Below are 18347 nucleotides of genomic sequence, written 5' to 3'. Positions count from 1 at the left end.
CGGACCGCGAGATCGTGACCTGGCTGAAGTCGGACGCTTAACCGACTGCGTCATCCAGGCGCCCCATGATTTTTGTTTTTCTTTTCTTTTTCTTGGATACAAAGAGAAAATTTTATTTTTATTTTCTGCTTTCTTTTTATTTTTTAATTCTTTTTTACCATATTTTCATTTTTTATAGACTTTTTATTCTATTTTACTTTCTTCATTTCATTTTATTCTATTTTATGGTATACATTTGTTTTAATTTTTAAACATTTTCTTTTTTTCTTCTTTTCTTTTCTTTCCCTTTTTGCTCTATTCTGTCAAGCTTCTTTCAACAACCAAAACAAAACACACCTAGGATCCAGCTTCCTTTATTTGACTTTTTTGTGTTGTTTTTCAATTTTCAACTTAATGTTTTATTTACATTTTTTTCTTCCTCCAGAATGACAAAACGAAGAAATTCACCCCAAAAGGAAGAACAGGAAGAAATGACAGCCAGGGACGTTATCAACACAGACATAAGCAAGATGTCTGACCTAGAATTTAGAATCATGATAATAAGAATACTAGCTGAAGTTGAAAAAAGCATAGAATCCCTTTCTGTGGAAATAACAGGTGAAATTCAGTGAGGATGAAATTAAAAATGCTATAACTGAGACACAATCTCAAATGGATGCCACGTGGCAAGGATGGATGAAGTAGAGCAGTGAATCTGTGAAATAGAAGACAAAATTATGGAGAATAATCCCGAAAAAAGAGGGAAACTAAGGCAAAAGAGCACGAAACAAGAATTAAAGAACTCAGTGACTTATTAAAAAGGAATAACATCCAAATCATAGGCATCCCAGAAGATGAAGAGAGAGAAAAAAGAGGAGAAGGTTTATGGTAGCAAATCATAGCAGAAAACTTTAATTTAATTTTAACTTTAATTTAAAATTTTTAAGTTTAACTTTAAAATTTTAATTTTAATTTTTTCAACCTCATTAATTCCTTTTCTCCCTTCAAAATGCTGAAACTAAGGAATTTACCCCAAAAGAAAGAGCATAAAGAAACAACAGCCAGGGACTTAACCAACACAGATACAAGCAAGATGTCTGAACCAGAATTTAGAATCATGATAATAAGAATACTAGCTGGAGTTGAAAACAGATTAGAATCCCATTCTGTAAGAAGTAAAAACTAGGCAGAATGAAATAAAAACTGCTATAACTGAGCTGCAATCACAGATGGATTCTGCGGCGGCAAGGACAGATGAGGCAGAACAGAGAATCAGCAATATAGAGGACAAACTTACAGAAAATAATGAAGCAGAAAAAAAGAGGGAGATTAAGGCAAAAGAGCATGATTTAAGAATTAGAGATATCAGTGACTCATTAAAAAGAAACAACAGGGCGCCTGGGTGGCTCAGTCGGTTAAGCCTCCGACTTCAGCTCAGGTCATGATCTCGCGGTCCGTGAGTTCGAGCCCCGCGTCGGGCTCTGTGCTGACAGCTCAGAGCCTGGAGCCTCTTTCGGATTCTGTGTCTCCCTCTCTCTGACCCTCCCCCGTTCATGCTCTGTCTCTCTCTGTCTCAAAAATAAATAAACGTTAAAAAAAAAATTTTTAAAAAAAAGAAACAACATCAGAATCATAGGGGTCCCAGAAGAGGAAGAGAGAGAAATAGGGGTAGAAGTATTGTGAACACGTCATAGTGGAAAACTTTCCTAACCTGGGGAAAGACACAGACATCAAAATCCAGGAAGCACAGAGGACCCCCATTAGATTCAACAAAAACCGACCATCAATAAGGTATATCATAGTCAAATTCACAAACTACTCAGGGAAGGAGAGAATCATGAAAGCAGCAAGGGAAAAAAAGTCCCTAACCTACAAGGGAAGACAGATCAGGTTTGCAGCAGACCTATCCACAGAAACTTGGCAGGCCAGAAAGGAGTGGAAGGATATATTCAGTGTGGTGAATCAGAAAAATATGCAGCCAAGAATTCTTTATCCAGCAAGGCTGTCATTCAAAATAGAAGGAGAGATAAAAAATTTCCCAGACAAACAAAAGTTAAAGGAGTTTGTGACCACTAAGCCAGCCCTGCAAGAAATTTTAAGGGGGACTCTCTGAGGGTATAAAAGATAAAACAAAACAAAAAGAGACCAAAAGTAATAGAGACTAGAAATGACCAGAGAACACCACTAGAAGAAACTCCAACTCTAAAGGCATACACAATGGCAGTAAATTCATATCTTTCAGTACTCACTCTAAATGTCAATGGACGAAACACTGAATGGATAAGAAAATAAGGTCCACCTATATGCTGTTAACAAGAGACCCATTTTAGACCTAAAGACACCTTCAGATTGAAGGTAAGAGTATGGAGAACCATCTATCATGCTAATGGTTGCCAAAAGAAAGCCAGAGTAGCCACACTTATATCAGACAATCTGGATTTTAAAATAAATACTGTAACAAGAGATGAAGAAGGACATTTATCATAATTAAGGGGTCTATCCACCAAGAATATCTAACAATTGTAAACATTTATGCCAACGTGGAAAAACCCAATATAAATTAAACATAAAGAAACTCATTGATAATAATATCATAAAAGTAGGACCTTCAACACCCCACTCACAGCAATGGACATATCATTTAAGCAGAAAATCAATAAGGAAACAATGGATTTCAATGACACACTGAATGAATGGACTTAATAGATATATTCAGAACATTACATTCTAAAGCAACATAATACACATTGTTCTTGAGTGCACATGGAACACTCTCCAGAATAGAACACATACTGGGACACAAATCAGCCCTCAACAAATACAAAAAGATCGAGATCATACCATGCATATTCTCAGACCACAATGCTATGAAACTTGAAATCAACCACAAGAAAAAATTTGAAAAGACAACGAATACTTGGAGATTAAAGAACACCCTAGTAAGGACTGAATGGGTTAGCCAATAATTTAAAGAAGAAATTAAAAAGTACATGGAAACCAATGAAAATGGTAACAGCCTAAAACCTCTGGGACGCAGCAAAGGCGGTCATAAGAGGGAGGTATATAGCAATGCAGGCCTTCCTAAAGAAGGAAGACAGGTTTCAGATATGCAATCTAACCTTACACTTTAAAGAGTTGGAAAAATAACAGCAAATAAAACCCAAAACCAACAGAAGACAGGAAATAATAAATATTAGAAGAGAAATCAATGCTGTCAGAAAAAAAAACAAAAACAAAACAAAACAACAGTAGACTAGATCAATGAAATCAGGAGCTAGTTCTTTGAAAGAATTAACAAAATTGATAAACCCCTAGCCAGTTTGATTAAAAAGAAAAAATAAAGGACCCAAATAAATAAAATCAAGAATGAAAGAGGGGAGATCTCAACCAACACCCCAAAATGCAAACCATAATAAGAGAATATTATGAGCAACTATATGCCAGTAAGTTGGGCAATCTGGAAGAAATGTACAAATTCCTAGAAACATATAAACTAGCAAAACTGAAACAAGAAGAAATAGGAAAGTTGAACAGACCCATAACCAGTAAATAACTGGAATTAGTAATCAAAAATCTCCCAAAAAACAAGAGGCCAGGGCTGGATGGCTTTCCAGGGGACTTTTACCAAATATTTAAAAAAGAGTTACCACCTATTCTTTTGAATCTGTTCCAAAAAACAGAAATGAAAGGAAAACTTCCAAACTCATTCTATGAAGCCAGCATTACCTTGATTACAAAACCAGACAAAGACCCCACTAAAAAAGACAACTACCCACCAATTTCCCTGATGAATATGGATGCAAAAATTCTCAAAAAATATTAGCCAACCAGATCCAAGAATACATTAAAAAAAATTACTCACCATGATCAAGTGGGATTTATACCTGGGATGCAGGGCTGGTTCAATATCTGCAAATCAATCAATGTGACACATCACATTAATAAAAGAAAGGACAAGAATCACATGATCCTCTCAATAGATGCAGAGAAAGTATTTGACAAAATACAGCATCCTTTCTTGATAAAAACCATCAAGAAAGTAGAGACAGAAAGATCATACCTCAAGATCATAAAAGCCATATACAAAAGACCCACTGCTAATATCATCCTCAATGCATAAAAACTGAGATCTTTCCCCCTAAGGTCAGAAACACGACAGAGATATCCACTCTCACCACTGTTATTCAACACAGTACTCGAAGTCTTAGCCTCAGCAATCAGACAACAAAAAGAAATGAAAGGCATCCAAATCAGGATGGAGGAAATCAAACTTTCACTCTTCACAGACATGATACTTTATATGGAAAACCCAGAAAGAGTCCACCATAAAACTGCTAGAACTGATCCATGAATTCACCAAAGTCACAGGATATAAAATCAATGCTCAGCAGTCAGTTACATTTCTATACACCAATAATAAAGCAGCAGAAACAGAAATCAAGGAGTTTATCCCATTTGCAGTTGCACAAAAAAAACCCATAAAATACCTAGGAATAAACCTAACCAAAGAGGTGAAAAATCTAAACACTGAAAACTATAGAAAATTTATGAAATAAATTGAAGAAGGCACAAAAAAATGGAAAAATGTTCCATGTTCATAGATTAGAAGAATATGGTTAAAATGTTGATATTATCCAAAGCAATCTACATATTCAATGCAATCCCTACCAAAATAACACCAGCATTCTTGATAGACTTAGAACAAACAATCCTAAATTTTGTATGGAATCAGGAAAGACCCTGAAGAGCCAAAGCAATCCTGAAAAAGAAAACCAAAGCTGGAAGCATCACAATCCCGGACTTCAAGCTGTGTTACAAAGCTGTAATCATCAAAACAGTATGGTACTAGCACAAAAACAGACACATAGATCAATGAAACAGAATAGAGAACCCAGAAATGGACCCACAAACCTATGGCCAACTAATCTTTGACAAAGCAGGAAAGAATATCCAGTGGAATGAAGACTGTCCTTTAGCAAATGGCATTGGGAAAACTGGACAAGCCACAAGCAGAAGAATGAACCTGGACCACTTTCTTACACCATACACAAAAATAAACTCAAAATAGATTAAAGACCTAAATGTAAGACAGACACCAAAATCCTAGAGAAAAAAGCAGGTAAAAACCTCTTTCACCTCAGCCACAGCAACCTCTTACTCAACATGTCTCCAGAGACAAGGGAAATAAAAGCTAAAATAAATTAACTATTGGGACCTCATCAAGATAAAAAGTTTGTGCATGGCAACAGAAACAATCAGCCAAACCAAAAGGCAACTGACAGAATATGAGAAGATGACATATCCAAAATCTATAAAGAATTCAAACTCAACACCCAAAAAAACAAGTAATCTGTTGAAGAAATGGGCAAAAGACATGAATAGATACTTTTCCAAAGAAAACATCCAAATGGCTAACAGACACATGAAAAAATACAACACTTCACTTATCATCAGGGAAATACAAATCAAAACCACAATGAGATACCACCTCACACTTGTCAGAATGGCTAAAATTAACAACTCAGGCAATGGCAGATGTTGGTGAGGATGCAGAGAAAGAGGCATCCTTTTGGACTGCTGGTGGGAATGTGAACTTGTGCAGCCACACTGGAAAACAGTATGGAGATTCCTCAAAAAATTAAAAATAGAACTACTCTATGACCCAGCAATTACACTACTAGGCATTTATCCATGGGATACAGGTGTGCTATTTAGAAGGGACACATGCACCCAATGTTTATAGCAGTGCTATCAACAATAGCCAAAGTAAGGAAATGTCCATTGGTAGATGAATGGATAAAGAAGATGTGGGGTGTGTGTGTGTGTGTGTGTGTGTGTGTGTGTGTACATATATATACACACACAATGGAGTATTACTCTTCAAGCAAAAAGAATGCAATCTTGCCATTTCCAACTACGTGGATGGAACTAGAGTGTATTATGCTAAGCGAAATTAGTTAATCAGAGGAAGACAAGTATCATATGACTTCACTCATATGTGGAATTTAAGATACAAAACAGGTGAACATAAGGGAAGGGAAGCAAAAATAATATAAAAACAGGGAGAGGGACAAAACAAAAGAGACTCTTAAATATAGAGAACTGAGGGTTGCTGGAGAGGTAGTGGGAGGGGGGATGGGCTAAATGGGCAAGGGACATTAAGGAGGACACTTGGGATGAGCACTGGGTGTTATATTAAAGGGATGAATCACTGGATTCTACTCCTGAAATCATTATTGCACTACATGCTAACTAACGTGGATGTAAATTAAAATAAATAAATAATAAAATAAAATAAAATAAAATAAAATAAAATAAAATAAAATAAAATAAAATAGAAGAAGAATAAAGGCCCAAGAATAACCAGTAGTTTCCTAGAGAAGAATATGGTGTAGGGGCTAGCTTTACCAGATATCAATAATTACAATAAAACTAAAATAATTAAGAGAGTGTACTATTGGGCTGGGGATAGAGAAACTGACCAAAAGACAAGAATAGACAGCCCCAAATCAGATCCACATATGCATGAAAACTTATGACAGCTGTACCACTTCAGATCTTTGGCTTGAGAGAACAGTCCAATAAATGACACTTGAACATTTGAATATCCATATAGGAATTAAAATGTTACCACTATCTCACACTCAAAGAAATCAATTTAAGTTAGAGTAAGATCTTAAATAGAAAAAGCAAAACTTAAACTTTTAGAAGAAATATGGAAGAATATCTGTATGACCTTGGGAGAGGGAAAAACTTCTTAAACAAGAATTGTTTAAAAGCCACAACAGTAAAACAAAAAAATAGATACATTCTACTATATTAAAATTAAGAACCTCTGGGGGCGCCTGGGTGGCGCAGTCGGTTAAGTGTCCGACTTCAGCCAGGTCACGATCTCACGGTCCATGGGTTCGAGCCCCGCGTCGGGCTCTGGGCTGATGGCTCAGAGCCTGGAGCCTGTTTCCAATTCTGTGTCTCCCTCTCTCTCTGCCCCTCCCCCGTTCATGCTCTGTCTCTCTCTGTCCCAAAAATAAATAAACGTTGAAAAAAAATTTAAAAAAAAAATTAAGAACCTCTGTAAAACCAGCCACAAATTACAAGAAGGTATGTGGCATACATGACAACCAACCAAGGATTGATATGCAGAATTTATTTTTTAATGCCTAAAATCAATAACAACAAGACAAACAAAAAATATGTGCAGGAAATTGAGAGAACATGAAATATGAGCAATTAACAAACATATAAGAAGATGCTCAATCTGTGCTCAGAGAAATGTGAATTAAGACCACAATGAGACATCAGTTTTTACCTACTAAATTGACAAAAACAAAGTCTGACAACCAATTACAGTAGAGGATAGAGATCAACAGGAACATTCATACATGACAGGTAGGAGCATAAATTGGTACAGCCCTATGTAACAACATGCCATTTTCTTGAAAGTTAAGTATTCACATTCTATACATACCAGCAATTCCATTCATAGGAATATATCCTGGAAAGCGACTCCACATGTTAACAGAAAACATGTAAAGGAATATTTATAGCAGCCCTAGTCTTAAGAGGAAAAATAAATAAATAAAAAGAAATAACCCAGATGTTAATTAACACAAGAATCAATAAATAAATGTTATAATCTAGTCCTGCAAAAAAAAAGTATATAAGCTGTCATGCTGAGCACAATATAAAAATTCTATTAATAGGTTTAGTAAATAATACACAAGACTTTTCACCTTGATTTTCTTGGCTTTCATTTGGGCTTTTGCTAATAGAGTATACATGGTGAGCTCAGGCCTGTTCAAAGTGATCCGATCCAAGACCTGAATGGCCTTGTCATGGTTTTCACAAAATGAATAAATGAGTGCTTGCTGTATAGGACTCAGCTCAATGAGACCTAAAAGGAAAATAAAATTTATCAATTACCTTTGCCAAGTATCTAGGATTTAGAATATGATTATTTTAAGGAAGTCAAGCAATTCAATAATTTATCTTTGTGATATGAATAAATCAATGCAATACTAAAATCCATTTGCTACCAACAAACAATAAGATATTCCAATTACAAACAACAACAAAAACAAAAAAACTAAAATTATAACCCTGGAATCTCCCATAATAATCTCTCAGAAAATTCATTTCATCAATGAAGCATTTACTAGTTGATTTTGTACATGTGAAACTGAAAATTTAAATTTTCAAAATCATCTTTGATGAAGTACACCTTCCATGTTATTCCTACTTGCCTATTGAAAACAGTATAAACATTGTAGGAGGTATTTATTTTAAAATTAAGACAATTATAATTTTGCATTAATTATGTTTACCTTTGTTCATTTCTGCCACTTGATAAATAGTAAACTTTGCAAGATCATAACATTTCATCATAAGAAGATATTGTCCTCTGAAAAAAATAATACCTTTTAATTCTAAGTAGTTAAAATAATTTTTCTAAAATAAAATTTCTTATAATCAGTTACTTAAAATTTTATAATTATAGTACCTTTATTCATACTTATATGTGTATAATAAAAACTATGTAAAAATTATAAACATTTTATATAGTCTAAATTGACCAATTAGCATACAGATGTGATGAGAAAACAATTTAGGAAAAGTGAAGCTGAAATAAAAATACTCAAATCTTTTTCCAATTATCTATATTTTAAATGTTATACTCTGACCCCACAGCTAACATCATACTCAGTGGTGTAGAGCTAAAATTTTCTTCTTCTAAGATCAGAAGTAAAACAAGAATGTCCATTCTTTTATTCAACATAAAAATCTGAGCCACAGCAATCAGACAAGAAAAAGAAATAAAACACATCTAAATTAGAAAGAAAGAAGTAAAACTCTTACTATTTGCAGATGACATGATACTATATAGAAAACTCAAAAGACTCCCCCCCAAAATTATGATAACTAATAAATGAATCCAGTAAAGTTGTAGGATACAAAATTAATATACAAAAATCTGTTATATTCCTATACACTAATAATGAACTATCAGAAAGAAATTTTTTAATCCCATTTACAACTACTTCAAAAAGAATGAAATTACTAAGAATAAATTTAGTCAAGGAGGTGAAAGATCTGTACTCTGAAACTTATAAGGCATTGATAAAAGAAACAAGATGACACAAATAAATGGAAAGATATTCAGTGATTAAAGATGGAAAAACTAATATTATTAGAATGTCTATATTACCCAAAGGTACAATCCATATCAAAATACCAATGACTTTTTTTCATAAAACTAGAAAAAAAGTCCTAAAATTTGTATGAAAGCACAAAAGACCCCAAACAGCCAAAGCAATCTTGAGAAAGAAAACAAAGCTGGAAGTATCATGCTCCTTGATTCCAAATTATACTAAAAAGTCATAGTCATCAAAACAGTATGGTACTGGCACAAAAACAGACAACAGACATATAGATGAATGGAAAAGAATATAAAGCTCAGAAATAAACCCACAATTGTATGGTCAATCAATGTATGAAAAATGAGGCAAGAATATACAATAGAGAAAAAAAAAAACATCTCTTCAATAAGTGGTACTGGGAAAACTAAACAGCTATATGCAAAAGAATGAAATTAGGGCACTTTCTCCCACCATACACAAAAATAAACTCAAAATGGAATAAAGACTTTCCCTAATGTAAAACCTGAAACTAGAAACTCCTATAAGAAAACATAAGCCAAAAACTCTTTATCATTTGTCTTAGCAATATTATTTTGGGTCTGTCTCCTCAGGCAACAATAGCAAGGAAACAACAGCAAAAATAAACAAATGGGACTACATTGAACTAAAAAGCTTTTTCACAGCAAAGGAAACCGTTAACAAAATGAAAACTCAACCTACTGAATGGGAGAAGATAATTGAAAATGTTATATCTGATAAGGGGTGTATATCCAAAACCTATAAAGAACTCCTACAACTCAACACACACACACACAAAAACCAAGAAACAAAAACAAAACAAAACAAAACAAAAAACAAATTGTCTGGTTATAAATGGGCAGAGGGCCTAAAGAGACATTTTTCCAAAGAAGATATGTGGATGGCCAATCATCCACTAATCATCAGGGATATTCAAATCAAAACCACAATGAGATATTACCTTACACCTGTCAGAATGGCTATTATCAAAAAGACAAGAAATAACAAGTATTGATGAATATGTGGAGAAAACCCTTGTGCACTATTGATGGGAATGTAAATTGATACAGCCACTATGGAAAACAGTATGGAAGTTCCTCAGAAAATTAAAAATAGAAAAACCATATGATCCAGCAGTTCTACTTTTGAGATTTATCCAAAGAAAATGAAAACACTAATTCAAAATAATATATACACCACTATGTTCATTGTAGCATTATATAACATACTCAAGATATGGAAGCAATCTAAGTATCCATCAATAGATGAATAGGTAAAGAAGATGTGTATAAATATACAATGGATTATTACTCAGCCATTAAAAAAATGAAATCCTGCCACTTGGGACAATATGGATGGACCTAGAGGATATTATGCTAAATTAAATAAGTCAGAATGGAAAAGATAATTGCCGTATGATTTCACTTATATGTGGGATCCAAAAACCAAACGAACAAACAGCAAAAGCAGAAACAGACCCATAAATACAGAGAACAAACAGGTAGTTACCAGACAGGAGGGGGCAGAGGGATAGGCAAAATAGGTGTAGACAAATGGGTGGTACAGGCTTCCAGTTATGAAATGAATAAATCATGCAAATGAAACAGCATAGAAAATACAGCCAATGGTATTATATGGTGACAGATGTAGCTACAATTGTGGTAAGCATAGAAGAATATATAAAGTTATTGAATCACTATGTTGCACATCTGAGGCAACACGTATCATTGTGTGTCAACAATATTTCAATTTAAAAAAAGATGTGGTATATGTGAGCAATGGAATATTCCTCAGCTGTAAAAAAAAAAAGTAAAAAATCTTGCCATTTGTGACAACATGGATAGGACTAAAGATATTGTACTAAGTGAAATAAGTCAGAGAAAGACAAATACTATATGATTTCACTTACATGTAGACTCTAAAAACAAAATGAGGGGTGCCTGGGTGGCTCAGCTGACTAAGCTTCTGACTTTGGCTCAAGTCACAATTTCTCTCTGTGCTGAAAGCTCCGAGCCTGGAGCCTGCTTTGGATTCTGTGTCTCCCTCTGTCTCTGCCCCTCCCCAGCTCATGCTCTCTCTCTCTTTCTCTCAAAAATAAACACTTAACAAACAAACAATAAAAACTAAAATGAATGAGGAAACAATCTCAGGTGTGCAATATAGTGATTCAACACTTCCATACAATACTCAGAGCTCTTCGAGATAAGTATACTCTTTAATCCCCTTCACCTATTTCCCCCATCCTCCCACCCACCTCCCCTCTGGTTACCCTCTGTTCTTTATAGTTAAGAGTCTGTTTTTTGATTTGTCTCCTTTTTTCCCTTTGTTTTGTGTCTTGAATTCTACATATGACTGAAATCATATTCTAACTGGCTGGTTTATTTTGCTTTGCATTATACCCTCTAGATTCATCCATGTTATTGCAAACGGCAAGATTACATTCTTTTTTATGGCTTAATAGTATTCTACTGTGTATCTTCTTTATCCATTCACCCATCGATGGACACTTGGGCTGCTTCCACAGTTTGGCTATTGTAAATAATCCTGCAATAAACATAAAGATACATATATCCTTTAAAATTAGTGTTTTTGTATTCTTTAGATGAAAACCTAGTAGTGGGATTACTGGATCATAGGGTAGTTTAAACAGGTGTGTTTTGATGCAAGGATAGAGAAAAGGGTAAGATATCTGGTTATCTTATAAATAATCTTAAAATTTAACAAATACAATAGCTATATCTGACTTGCTAGTTGAAAGGTGGTCATTGCTGGGAAATTAAATGTAAAAAGAAGAGGACAGAAAGATCAAGAGGGAAGTAAAGATCCCAACAGCTAGCTCATGTGCTTAGTTATGCCAAGAAGAACTGTTCGTACCTTATTATATATAATTGGATTCCATCTGGCTGAAGGTGGATAGCACGAGATAACTCTCTTACCGCCTTTTTCAATTTATGCAACTGTTGAGTGATAAACAGAAACTTTGCTTATAATAATACTGATTTGTTTCCCTTCTGATGCTTCCCTCCCATCCTTCAATACAGAAATTTTGCAAGAACATCTCCTAATATACATGAGTTCTTTTGGGTTTTGTTTGTTTGTTGCTTTTTAAGAATCATCAAACCAAATGGGATACAAAGAAGTTTTTTAAAACTTTTTAAAAAGTTTTTAAAGGTAAAAAGTTTTTTTACTGCCCTGGGTCTTCTACCTCCACCATCAGGAAAGGAAGGGCATTGCACGGGACTCGAGTCACATTGGGTCCTGAGATGTCAACAATGGAGAACAGAGACTCTAGCTAACTCGCAGTTGACAAGCACTGTGAGCAAGAAATAAACCTTTGTTATTTTAACACAGTGATTTTAAGTGTTCGGGGTGGGGGGAGGGTTTGGCGCGTGTGTGTACGTGTTTAGCCACAGCACAAACTAGACTATCATGGCCGAAACCAGTGTGACCAGAGAAGTTGTAGAAGATGAGGGCAGAATGGTAATAAGGAGCCGATTCCTGTGGTTCTTAGAGGCCTTTGGCTTTTGCAGGATTCAGCTTTTATTCTGAGCACAAGGGAAGCTATTAAAGGGTTCCGGGCAAAGTGAAATAATCTGACTTATGTTTTAACAGGATCACTATGGAGGCTATGTTGAAAATCCTTCCGAAGGGAGTAAAAAACAGAAGCAAGAAGACCAAGAGGTCCCTGTAGCAATCCTGATGAGGAATGACACTGTCTTGGACAAGATGATTAGTGGTGGAGTGGTAGACAGGGATATCTATCTTGAAAGGCAGAAACAACAGCTAACAGTGTTTATCTCTGGAAAGTCAGATTTGGTTGGAATCAGGGAGGACTTTTGCTATTTATTGCATCTTTGACTTTGCAACACTAAAGATATATCACATTTTTTAATTTAAATAACTTGTAAAATTTAAACAAAATCTTGGGGCGCCTGGGTGGCTCAGTTTAAGCGTCCGGCTTCGGCTCAGGTCATCATCTCACAGCTCTTGAGTTCGAGCCCCACGTCGGACTCTGTGCTGACAGCTTAGAACCTGGAGCCTGTTTCAGATTCTGTGTCTCCCTCTCTCACCACCTCCCTTCTTCACGCTCTCTCTCTCTCTCTCTCTTTCTCTCTCTCTCGTTCTTGCTCTTTCTCTCTCAAAATAAATAAACATTAAAAAATATTTTTTAATTTAAACAAAATCTAAAGGTAAGTATGAATGAGTAGGATCCCATTATATGCACAGATCCCATTCTACGAACCCACCTGCTCTCTTTCACACACACACACACACACACACACACACACACACACACTCAAAACCACTGTAAAATGTTAATAGTAGTTGTCTCTAGAGAATAAAATTATGGATTATTTTAACTTACTGTTATTTGCATACATATATTACATGAAATAAATATATATTGTTTTTGTAATAAGGAAAAACATTGTTTTTTTAATGAAAGACAAAATTCACACTTCATAAGTAAAGGCTTTATACATAGGTAATTATAATTAACTATATCTACTTTATATTTATTGCTTGGACATGCATTAGCCTCTGTAATTAACTGAAAACAAATATATTAATATACTGAAATTACACTGAACAATAGATATCCAGAAAATTAAAGCATTTTTTTTTAAAAATCAAGGTTTTCAAAACTTAAATACCTTATGATAGGTTTCTGCTCTACAAATATAGCTTTGGATATATAAAGGATCAAGTCTAATAGCCTCAGAAAAATGCCAAATGGCTTCAACGTAGTTATCCAAGTATAGCAGATGTATGAGGCCAATATTTACGTAAGCCAAAATAACAGTTCTAAAAAAAAAGTGAAAAAGCAAAATCTTGTTAGACATTTGAATTAATCCAAATGTTTTCCAATTTTGAATGAACCTAGTGAAATACATACATCAATATATATCAGGATGTTTTATTAAATGTTTTACTAAAACAAAGTAAATCAGTTAACGATTCTCTTAAAAATTATAAGCACCTTTATAAAATCCTTAGTTGAGAATCAACATTTATAGAGTCTATGCTAGGAACAGAATTCCTGAACTCCCCGCTCCATCTTTACTCTTCCTTGACTTAATCTTGACTTATCTTGAATTTCAAGCTTAGTTTTTCTCAATTTAAAAGTTTTCCCCTCAGGCTATGTTGTATTCGCCATGAGTAACAGAGAGAAACAGTAATATTCTCAGAGCCTGGGGTTAAAAATCCTCTCCACCTACATATTAACCCAGCTTCTTTTCTTTATAAAATAAATGTATTTTTTCTCTCTTTGAATCAAAACATTTTCAATAGAGAATTGATCTTAGAAATTACTTTATTTGATGCCTCTATTTCAAAATGAGGAAACTACATACCCTATAGCCCAGCTTTGTTAGAAGCCTAGACCCTTTGCCTAAAAGACACCAAAGTTCTTACTGCCCATTTTTCGGCTTTTTTTGCAACTGAAACTCTTTTCTTTCTGGCTCAAAAATATCTAAAAAGGAACTACTTTGGCCATATGGAGCCATTCTCCATGACTTTCCTAAGTCAAGTTTAAAGTTTACCTTAGATAAAAGTAAACAGTCTGCTAGTTGGCATGGAATTGGCATGTTGTTTTTAGGTGTTTTTTTTTTGATGCCTTTCATTTTAACAAATGCTTCTTTGAAAAGAACAGAAATTAATTAATTCTGTGTTTTAGAGCTTAGATTTCTGTACACACTAAAAGTGTGTACAACTTTTAGTCTTTGTTTCTTCCTGAACCTACACTCTAACGGTATTGGTTTTTTCTTTTGCTTTACTATCCAAAATGAAGTCAGATTCTAAATAGTTTCCTACTATTGACTCATATGTTGTGTGCATAGCAATATATCAAGCAGAATATTTTCTCATTATTTTAAAACTTGATAACATTTTTTCATGAAGTTAATTTCAAGAAGCTCTGATCTGTTTATCCCCACACTGCTGTTAGTAACTTTATGTTGTTATCTGTGAATTGGACTCATCTCAAAAGCATTCAATATCTAAAATTTGCAAAAGTATCTGAGGTAAACAGATGTTGGGAACCAGATCTTATCTTAGAAGTAGTATTCTAATTCTAGGATGCTTTTACAATTGTTATTTTATAAGGTTATTAATGATGAGGGGAAAGGGCTTTTTCTTTCATTTTGTTTTTTTTTCTTAACTTTATACAAAAGTGAAATCAGTAAGAATGAAAAGGAAAACATACCTTTCTAGAGAAATAACAGTTTCAAAGTCACAGATTGCCAGCAACCAAAGCTTTAGATCTGCATAGAGTATGCCCCGATGTAGAAAACAACCAAGATTCTCATAGCCATCATTTATGAGAGCTTAAAAATAACAACATACATCTTATTTGGGTTCTGAACAAAAATATCTGAGTTGTGTTTTAGTCTTTACCCTTCCCATTGCTTATTCTTACATTTGAACACTTTATAAAACATATCTATGATGAGCGCATTTATTTGGTAAGAAACAGTATTCACATAAAAATGTATTTGTCTATAAGTAACAATGTGGCTATCAAGGTTCACAAATTCATTAAAACTGGAGAAATCCTGATGGTAATCTAGGATAGTCCACTCACTTCACAGATGAAGAGATTAAGGTGCAAAGGGGCTTAACCACAGTCATGATTAAGTCAATGGCAAAGATGGAATCTAACCTCTGATTCACTTCAGTGGATTGCAGTCAGAAGGGCACCATTGCCCTTGATGGGCTGTTAATTATCAGGAAAGCATTGCTATTGGTCATAACACAGGCTCTGGTACAACTCCAGACACGCAGATGACAGAGATCAGGCTGCTACACATCAACCAGGAAGAGCAGCTCAAAGAGACTACTCCAAGGTAAGCTGAACTTGGAGTTAAGGCAGGCAACTTGACTATGCATATTCTAAACAACAGGAGTGTGGGGCAAAAAGAATCTTCCAGTACTCCAGGTGTGTGTCTTTCATCTATAAGCAGTCTAGAGGTCATCTCATGTATCCCCACTTACTAATTTTCCCTTCACTTTCCCAAAAACATGCTAGTGAATTACATGGGTTTTCCACAACATTTGATCCATGTCTTCTAAGCTTCTCAGGCCCATTCTGGCTAAGTAGGGAAAGTTCTGCCAAAAATGTACATAGTGCTCACAGTCTGGGACAAAAATATTCACAGTGTTAGATTTGGGGAAGTATATTGAGTTTAAGCAATGATGACACAGATTAATTAAATAATCATGGAGGCAATCTGCTCCATTCACAGTATAACTGGCTAGCAAAGACAAAGTCAGCTGCACTTTTGGTGGTTGCTCTAGGAAAATTAAAAAATTCTACCTAAGGAAAAAATATTAGAATTACTTAACCTCTCTGTGCCTCTGTTTTCTTATCAGGGATGAAAATAATTCCTAACTCATAGCATTATTCTGAATATTAATTGAAACACTCTATATAAAGCATTTAGATTAGTGTTTGGCAATTAGTGAAATGCACAATAAATGTTAGATATTATTATTAGCTTGGAAAAATATCTTAAGGGTCCTTTTTGATTGTGGAAGATAAAACTCCTTAAGCTAGCCTGTAGAAAAGAATTAAAGCCAAAATCAAGTTGGTCTGCTCTGAATAATTAAATAACAAAGACTTTGTATTATTGTGATAGCCTAGAAAAGAGGGAGTGAGGAGCCCACAACTTGGAGAAGAGGGAAGTATGAAAAAGAGGCTTTTAGAGATTACCAAGAAAGGAGTTTGGCCAGATGGCAGATAGACAGAGCTGACAGAGAGAAATAAACTTCAAGAAAAATGGGTGGGCTTGACCTTCAAATTTAAATCGCTTTGGGGCATCTGGGTGGCTCTGTCAGTTGAGCATCCAACTTCGGCTGGGGTCATGATCTCATGGCTCCTGAGTTCAAGCCCCGCATGGGGCTCTGTGCTGACAGCTCAGAGCCTGAAGCCTGCTTCGGATTCTGTGCCTCTGTCTCTACCCCTCCCCCACTCATGCTCTGTCTCTCTCTGTCTCAAAACTAAACAAACATCAAAAAAAATTTTTTTCTAAATTTAAATCATTTCTGCTAACTTTATCCTTTGAATCCTAAGATATTCATTTTCTTAATATTTATTTATTTTTGAGAGAGAGAAAGAGATCATGAGCAGGGAAGGGCAGAGAGAGAGGGAGACAACAGAATCTGAAGCAGGCTCCAGGCTCTGAACTATCCATAGAGCCCAAGGTGGGGCTCAAACTCATGAACTGTGAGATCATGACCTGAGCCAAACTCCAATGCTTAACCCACTGAGAGACCCAAATGCCCCCAACCCCAAGACATTCATTAACAGTAATCACAAGAATTGTGTGGATATACAAAAATAGAGAATCAACCAGAGAGCAGAAATTAGATGCAAAGATTACAAGAGAGTTAAACAAAATTTAACTTAGTCTTCCCTTCCAAAAATCCTTAGAAATAGAAGGGAGGGTACCAGATTCCTCTCAGCACATAGGATAGACTCTAGGTTATTTTATTTGAATATTCATGGCACAGGTGGCCTCAGAAGACTATCATCTTATATTGCCTTCCTTCAGGAGCTATGTAATTCTCTTTGTAAGAGTATAGTTGTCTCTTAGTCTCTAGATACTGACACTGCCTCATCTAGAATGATGGGATTGTAGTACTTTGCACCCAGGGGAACACTGTTGGTCTCTGGCTGGAATTAACTAATCACAATGGGCTAATTTATTCAGCTGGGACTGTTTACTGAGCACTTACTCTATGCACAGAATGGTGCAGGGCATATTTATATACCAAGAATACACTGATACAGGGTAAAGTGGAAATGACTTAGCTTTTGGCATCCTATTATTACTAAAGATTCTCAAAGCTCATTTTTAGTTTAAGGGTTTAAAAACTCAGAATTTGACTAATCAATGGGCTAGGCCTATGGAGTAGGACACAGCCCACTAGGAAAATTCACTGCTGCTTTAGCAGGCTGACTAGAAAATAGACCTGGATTTCCAGAAATAACCTGAGAACTCAATATATAGAAAGAGATTTCTTTGATATGATATTCTCCCTTTGCCAAAGTTATACACATACATGTAAGTACAAACACACTCACATTCACTAAAAGGGCATACTAGGAACACTTAAACCATTGTAGCTCGTAAATATATGTGAATATATATACTATAAACATATCTTAATATGTAACTACATAAAAATATACATATTATATTAATCATCCCA

The 18347-nt window shown here is 35.0% G+C and overlaps 1 protein-coding gene across 9 annotated transcripts in view; it reads right to left on the bottom strand.

Annotated features, from left to right (window-relative positions):
• Positions 1–18347, bottom strand: part of TTC6 (tetratricopeptide repeat domain 6) — a 220311-nt gene that overhangs the window by 35390 nt on the left and 166574 nt on the right. For all 9 annotated transcript variants that reach the window (XM_045059830.1, XM_045059826.1, XM_045059825.1 and 6 more), the window contains 5 exons: positions 15340–15460; positions 13790–13940; positions 12009–12091; positions 8304–8380; positions 7713–7873 (listed from right to left, as the gene is read on the bottom strand). In XM_045059830.1, the coding sequence (XP_044915765.1) occupies positions 7713–7873; positions 8304–8380; positions 12009–12091; positions 13790–13940; positions 15340–15460 (593 nt within the window). The remainder of the gene's footprint in view (positions 1–7712; positions 7874–8303; positions 8381–12008; positions 12092–13789; positions 13941–15339; positions 15461–18347) is intronic.

Source organism: Felis catus, chromosome B3 (genome assembly GCF_018350175.1).
Source record: "Felis catus isolate Fca126 chromosome B3, F.catus_Fca126_mat1.0, whole genome shotgun sequence".
NCBI classification, from domain to species: Eukaryota; Metazoa; Chordata; class Mammalia; order Carnivora; family Felidae; genus Felis; species Felis catus.
The sequence above is the reverse complement of the archived record's forward strand: the minus strand, read 5'-3'. Positions and strand labels throughout refer to the sequence as shown.